This window comes from Myotis davidii, unplaced genomic scaffold (genome assembly GCF_000327345.1).
Source record: "Myotis davidii unplaced genomic scaffold, ASM32734v1 scaffold228, whole genome shotgun sequence".
Classification (NCBI taxonomy): Eukaryota; Metazoa; Chordata; class Mammalia; order Chiroptera; family Vespertilionidae; genus Myotis; species Myotis davidii.
Window position 1 is genome coordinate 55,686 of NW_006300104.1, and position 7,649 is coordinate 63,334.

Here is a 7,649-nt window from a genome sequence, read left to right on the forward strand (position 1 = left end):
GTAGGCCCTTCTCCCGGCTGCATCGTGGGAGAAGGAGCCCCAGGCGTGGCTGGTGGGGACATGGATTTTGAACTTGGTGGCGAGCACCTTGAGGACAGCCTTGCCGTGGGAGCAGGCCAGGAGTGACTGGACCAGACTTTTGCTCTCCACCCTGCCCTTGAAGCGCATGCAGGCCACGGTGCCCTGGGAAACCCGGAGGGCGGGCGCCTGGTGGCGGTGGCCCGTGCGCTCAGCCTTGCGTTTTCTACAGTGCAGCCTCCCAGCTGGAGATGGCCGTCCTGCTGCTTCAGCTGCGGAAGGGCCGTGCTGATGGTCATCTTTGTGATGGGCGTGAGGTGGAGGCCGTACATAGGGCGGACCTCCACTGTCCGAGACGGGTCAAGGACTACGGTAGCTGCTGCCACGGTGGGGCTCTGCCGGGGTCCCAGGCTGCTGCACTGGCTGGACCTCACTGATGTCCCCAGGGACCCCAGCAGGTATGGCTGCCCATCCTGGAGCTGCCACCGTCTGCTGAGGAGCTGATGCAACCCCCCGCCTCCGCCTGCCCATGTGACAGTGCTCAGTGCTAGAGCTACAAAGGTAAGACATTAATTTGTGCCTTTTCGGACCTCAGTTTACAGTGTGGGACAAAGAATAAGTAAACTGTTACAAAATATGTCCTTTGCGCTTCAGGGACCTTGTCTGTCTTGTTCACAGTTGTCTTCTTACGTAGTTGTTGAAGAATATAGAGCAGTGGTTCTCAACCTTGGCTGCACATTAGAATCACGTGGGAATCTTTTTAAAATCCTGATTTCTGCGCCTCATCCTCCAGAAATTCTGTTTCTTTGTTATGCGGCGGGGCCACAACATTAGTAACAAAGAAACAGAATTTCCGGAGGGTGAGGCCCAGAAATCAGGATATTAAAAAGATTCCCAGGTGATTCTAATGTACAGCCCAGTTGAGAACCACTGATAAAGAGGGTGCTGATGACATTGTCTGGGCCATAGTGCTGGACAAATATTTGTTGAATAAATAAAGAGATGCATGAACGCAGAGGACTAAAGGAACACAGAGTGGAGGTGGTTAGGGAAGGCTTTTTAGAGGAAATGCTAATTATAAAATTTATATAGAAGAAGGGCTAAGAATAGCAAACATAAAGAAAAAGATGACAGGAATGTATCCTACCAGCTGTCAATTGAAATATTGTAGGAGGTAGGGACCTAAGAAATGTCCAAATCTGTAGAGAATTTTTATGAGTTTACTTGAGCCAAACTGATGATAATTGCTGGGACGTAAAACCTCAATAGGTTGGAAAAATGCTCTGGAGAATAGCGGTTTTGCTGCTTATTTTGTACGTTAGGCTGAAAGGAGGAGACATTAGGAGGGTTACGTGAAATCCATTGGTGATAGTTAAGGGGATGGGAGAAAGCAAAGTGGGGAAATCTCTGGGATTGAAAAAAAGGCAAATTAGAGAAACACATACTTCTCTACATTGGTACAGGATAATTAATACTTAACATTTACAGCACATAGAAGTGATATTCAGGAACAAGATAATAGTCAGGGATCTGTGGTCTTGTGCTCTGATGCAGGCAGTTGTGCCTTGAAGGGTCTGGAAAAGGAGTACTCTGACATTTCAAAGTTATGCTATCTTAGATGCAAAAAGACAATAGACAGGCTCACTTACGGTAAAGACTGACCTTTGTCAAGGAAGATACTGGCCTAGGACATGACTACCCTTTATGACTCTCTTTTAGTTAGAAATTCTTATGTTCAAATCATCGTATGTGGTTACTTTAGGTCTCTGAGTTTTTTGTTTTTGTTTTTAATATATATATATATATTTATTGATTTTTTTTTGAAAGCCGACTGAAGCCAATCCACTAAGCCAAGCTAGTTAGGGCAAGTCTCTGAGTTTTTTTAAGGCCCTCCATGCAGGACTCCCCTGAGCTAGTTAGCTTTGATGTGGCCCTTTTTTTTTATCCAGAGAGTTATCATGGATTCATCATGATCACATTTCTCTGTCAAGCTATGGAGGAAAGTGAGCAGATAGGGATTTTAGAAAGGTCACTCCGGTACTGTTGTACAGGATGACCTGGGGCGGGGGGAGAGCACAGTGGGTCCCTTAACAGGAAGAGTAAATATCGGAGGAAACCCAGGTTGTGTTTGCTCTGGGACATGTTGATTTTAAGGATCTCTGGGGCAGATAAGTAGGTATCCGGAAACTCGGAATGGAGCTTGGGAGAGTTTGAGGCAGATTTTTTAAGTAGTTGAAGTAATGAAAATAACTTTCACTGGGGAGAAAAGATTCCAAGATCAACAGGTAGAGAAGGAAGACAGAGTAGGTGTAAAACACTTCCTGGAGGAGATAATACAATCTGAAGAGGCAGCGGTGTGGTACAGGAGTAGCCCAGGTCAGAGGGCAGATGCAGAAGCTGAGAGAGTACAGAGGGTGCTGTGCTGGAGGACTGGTTATGAGGTGGTCAAGCAAAAGGACCAACCAAAGGTGGTGGGGAAACAAGAGGGGCTAAGCAGGAAGGGAAACTTTGTATTTTTCCATTCACACGTGCAAAAGGATAGATGCACGCTTACCTTTGCATTCATGGCAAGTCGGATGGCATCTCTCACAGGTCTGTGTCTTTTGGTCTGCATAATAATGATCTGGGCAGGTGCGACGGCACTCGCCCTTGGAGTGGAGCAGAAAGAAAAATGTATCGCAAGACAGGCAGTCGGTGGGCCTCGGGCCCCTGCAGGCCTTGCAGCTCTTGTTGCATCTCTCACACCGTCCAGTGGAGTTTGCTGCATAATATCTGCAACCAAGGAGGGAAGCAAAGACTAAATTCTTTTTTTCCTTTTTCTTTTGAGAATTTCTGTGAGTTTATTTGAGCCAGACTGATGACATGTGCTGGGGAACAAGTTCCCCAATGTTCCTGCGAAGACCATATTCTAAGCTTTGGGAAATCATGGTTAGCCACACAAGCTTAATTTATAAACTGGGCGAATTACCTTTTCTCATTAGAATTGTTACTGACTATGATAATAAATCTAATGATTCTCAGTTTTCTTTTCTGTAAATTAGGCATTACAGCCTCTCCCCTGCTATTTGTGAGAATTGTTAGATAACACATATAAAAGGACTTAGTTCTTATTACATACTAGAGGCCCAGTGCATGCAATCTATTCAGATGACCGAATTATACTCCCTTTTTGTGCATAAGAATATTTATGACTTGATTTGAGGAAGATGGAGACACTTTGTATGGGGTACAGATATTTTTCAGGCACTTATTAGGATGAAGGGGAAGGGCCAAGGTAGGCAGGTCCAGCCCCTCTCTCGTCTGGCAGAGCCCATTCTGCATCTATCCAGTGTGGCTGGTGTGTTTTGAGGGCTGCAATGTGTGTGCCTCTGTGCTGATGGTTGTAGTAACATGTGTGAAAAAGGAGAGGTGTTTTTCTTCCAAGAGCTTGTCATTTTTTGGGGAAGAGATAGGTAAGAAGAATAAGCTCTTGAAGGTAAAAATCTTTGTCTTACCTTATACATATAAAGTATTCTTCATTAAGCATGTGTTGAATGAAAGAGCAAATGAATGAGGTAAATCAAAACACAAGGCAGTGTATAGCACTAAAATGAGTCATACAAACAGTGATTGCTATAGAACTGAAGAGATGTGCCAATTTGGGCAAAAGCATTTGGGGAAAGGTTAAGGTTACAGCTTTTCAATCTGAGTCTGGAAACTCTCCGTGCTCTAGGTTAGGGAAGGAAGAGTTAGCAACAGGCCTGTAATCAATCTTTCTCTTCAGCGGGGATGCCTGAGGGTAAAAAAACGATGACCTAGTCAAATCCTCTTCCAAATATGCTTGTCAGAAGGCCTTTTGTTAAAAAAAAAGAAAAATAATAGAGTTCTTATCAGTAAAATGCTTTTAAAAGGATACATCCATGTGTTTAGGTTGCTTATGGCAATTAAACATGTAACTTGAGAGTTTAAGCAGGGCATGGCAGGTTAGAGAATTAGCGGAGAATTAAATGGAGATATTTAACTGAAAATTGTTCCTTTTGTGAAAGCAACATTACACATACATTGCTTAGACATCACATATTAAATGTGATAGAACAAATCCAAATGCAGAAGAGAAAGAACATACGTTCATGGTCTTGAATTTCTCTAAGGGAAGAATGCGTCACCTCTTTCTTGTGATTGCTTTGCAGCCTTTGAATTGTTAGTGAAGTTTGGCATGCGAGTCTGATTTCACAATCTGACCCTTTGTGTTCTCTTGCTGGGTCACTTGCCTCCCCTGTTTCCCTTTTCATTACTCTGAACTGGCAGAAATCCTTTGGACACTGTTAGGCCTGGGTTGCACTCTCTCATCTTTGTCCTTTACTGGCAGTGAGACTTCAATCTGTTTACCAATATATACGTGTTCTGAGACTTAGCTTCCCCATCTGCAAAATGGGTTTGCTAATAGTGAGATCTGGATTGCTTATGGGATTAAATGAGGGAAAAGTGGGTTGAACAACTTACCCTTCCCTGCACTGGGGCAGGCACTCTTTTCCCATCTGGAACCAGCCTGGTGGGCAGGAGAGGCACTGTGTGCTGTGTCGCCCTTCACATGTCTTACAAGAGCTGTGGCAGGGGTCACAACGGTGGCTGTCTTCATTAGTGTAGTAGCCCTCAGGGCAGTCCTGCACACAGGTCATGTCTGCCAAGGGAGGAAAAGAGTCTGTCTTGGTATTAAGTATGGCACATATCTCCCAAACCTCCTCTGCATGCTCTCCACTGTGTACCATGGTGGAGGGGGGATGCACGAGGAATGAGACAATATCCCTGTGGGCTGATGGCTATCCTTGGGAACTAAGATGTATATCCAAGAAATAGATTCAGCCATAATGTCATTAGGAGTTGAGAGAAAACAGGGGTCAGAGTGGACTGGCCATGTTGGGCATGATAGAAACCAGTCTGTAAAAATGAGCTAGAGGATGGAGGGGGTCTCCCAAGAGAGGGAGCCCATTTAAGGCAGGGGTGAGTCAGGGCTCCATTGAAGAAAGCAGAAAGTGTGATGATGTCTTCCCACAACCTCAGCTTTCTATTTCTAGCCTTGACTGTGTTCCCTCCTATATATCAGATTTTATCTTTTGTTCTGCTGTGTTGTCCACACACTATTGCTCTTGAAATTTAAATGAATTTAAAATGAAATAAAATTAAAACTTCAGTTCCTCAGTTGCATGAGCACAGATATAAAGCATTTTCATCATGACACCAAGTTCTGTTGGCAGTGAGACTCTGCTTTGCCCATGTATTTAAAAAATTAAATTAAAACCTTAAATCTGCTCTGTGTAGAGAGATGAATTGGAGTTGAGTTGCTTAGGCCCACATCACCCCAGTCCTTCCTCGCTAACCCTAGGGGAGCTGCTGATTCTTGTCTTTTCTGCGTCCTCATTAACGTTTAGGGGTGGAGATTGAGGGGGGTTTAATTAGAAAGCGAAGAGCTGAGATTTGCTGGCTTTGCAGTTTACCTCACGCTTCTTAGAGGCAACTTCTTCCCCAGCTTTACCTTAAACTCCCTGAATGGAGGTCTGGCTCTCCTGCATGTTTAGTTAGCCACTGGTCAAGTTTAGACTGGACCATAAGCCAGTTTGTTTCCATCACTATAGCATTAAGCACAGGCCCTGGTGGGAAAGCTGACTCATATTAGAGCTGCTGTGGACTCACCCTCTCTACTGGGAGACTCTCTGAGCTACTCGAAGGCAGGGCCATGCCATTCATGTCTGATTTTCCAGCACAACACACAGGGCCAGATCCCCAGTCAATGTTTATTTGGTGGCTATTTTGTTAAAGATAGATGTTCGAAATGGTTCATTGTCCAGCTGCAGTATTGGTTAACTAGGGGGAAGCCTTGATCCCTTAAAGATGAAACATCTCTGTATTAGTTTCCTATTGCTGTAGTAACATATTTCCATAAACTTAGTGGCTAAAAACAGTACAATTGTATTATCTTACAGTTGTGGGGGTGAGATGTCTAAAACGGGTCCAGGGGGCTATTCACCTTGTAGAGAGACTCTGGGAGAGAATCTGTTTTCTTTGCCTTTTCCAGCTTCTAGAGTTTGCCTGTACTCCTTGGCTTGTGGCCTCCTCCTCCTCCATCTTCACAGTCACAACATAGAACCTTCTCTCCCTCTCTGTTCCTCTGCTCTGACATCTCATAGCCTTGAACTACTAATGTTGATCATCCTGCCTCCCTCTTATAAGGACCCTTGTGATAATCCAGGATAATCCTCCTAAATCAAAACTATTAATTCAATTACATCTGCAAAAATCCCTTTTACCATGTTAAGTACGTATTCCCAGGATCTGGGGATCAGGACACTGGCATTTGTAGGGGGCTAATATTGTTTTTAGGAGGTTTAGTATTGTTCAGTCTACCACAACCTCTGGAGGAATTATCTGGTTTATTCCTAGCCTGACCTTTGAGAGGGTAGTGGTGAGGGACAGAGTGGGAGGATATGAGAAGATCAGGCCTGAACACATCCTGTGCCCAGCCCTTGGGGGACGTGTAGAGAGGATCACACAGTATGTACTGTGTTACACCTTAGTGCTGAAGTCTCAGTTCTAATCTGATTCATATTCCTAGTTTAAGAGAAGACCTACCTTGTAATGATAAGACATCTTCCTGTCTGTGTGAAGGCACCTGAGGTGGTCACTGGTAGCACTAAAAGTTGGGGATAATTAGAAAAGAAGGTCCTGGTGTTTGGATGATATAAAGATCTGGAATGTTTTCATGAAGCAGTAACTGTAGGGAAGAGAGGTCACTGAGATTTGTGTAAGTGGCACTAAAGTGGATGGATGGAGAAGACTGGTGTCTTAGAGAGTCTTCTATTGGGAGGTGATTAGGAGTGATAGGAGGAAATCTACCCCTGTGTCTTACCAGGGGAATGGTGCCCTTGTGATGACATCTCAACAAGAAGAGGAGAAATTGTTACCTATTTCTACTCTGAGTGTCTTGTTTCTCAGGTCTGCTCTGCTGGGTTGAGGAACTCTAACATTTTCTCAGTCTTCAGCATACTTGCTTCTTTCTTCTCTTTCCCACAAACCTTCATTGCTCCTTTTTTCACTTCAGTGGAGTTTTGTTTCATTTTCTTTCTCCCATACCTGTGTTAAGCCCAATCATGGTATCCCTGGAAACTTGAGGACATTGCCTCACATTAGCAGTAACCTTCACAGGTGGCCTGCTGGAGGTGGCCAACCCCACACTGTGACATACTGTGTTCAAGAAGATGTATTAATCAACAGATGCTAAATCAAGGGGAAATTTTGATGAGGTGATGAATATCTACATGTTCATAAAATGTCTCTTCACAGACTGCTTTTTAATCACAAGGGGAAATAGTAACTACAAAGTAGAGAAATTAGGCAGCACCCTGAACAGGATAACATCACTGTAGATGGGCGGGTAGGTGATTGTCGTGTGTCTCCAGAAGGACATAACAGCTATGTAGTGTGCCTGCTGAGAATGTATAATCTCCATCTAATCCTGGGGAAATGTCACACAAACCCCAATGGAGGTTAGGACTGTGTTCTTCTAAAATGTCAACATTACCAAACAAAAAGTCTGTGGAAATGTGTCAAATTAAAGAAGGCTAAGCCTAGCCAGTTTGGCTCAGTGGACAGAGCGT

The 7,649-nt window shown here is 44.2% G+C and overlaps 1 protein-coding gene across 1 annotated transcript in view; it reads right to left on the reverse strand.

The window, feature by feature from the left end:
• Positions 1-7,649, reverse strand: part of PCSK5 (proprotein convertase subtilisin/kexin type 5) — a 416,138-nt gene that overhangs the window by 14,555 nt on the left and 393,934 nt on the right. The window contains exons 33-34 of the mRNA XM_006776508.2: positions 4,501-4,678; positions 2,573-2,790 (exon numbers count right to left, since the gene is read on the reverse strand). Coding sequence (XP_006776571.2) covers positions 2,573-2,790; positions 4,501-4,678 — 396 coding nt within the window. The remainder of the gene's footprint in view (positions 1-2,572; positions 2,791-4,500; positions 4,679-7,649) is intronic.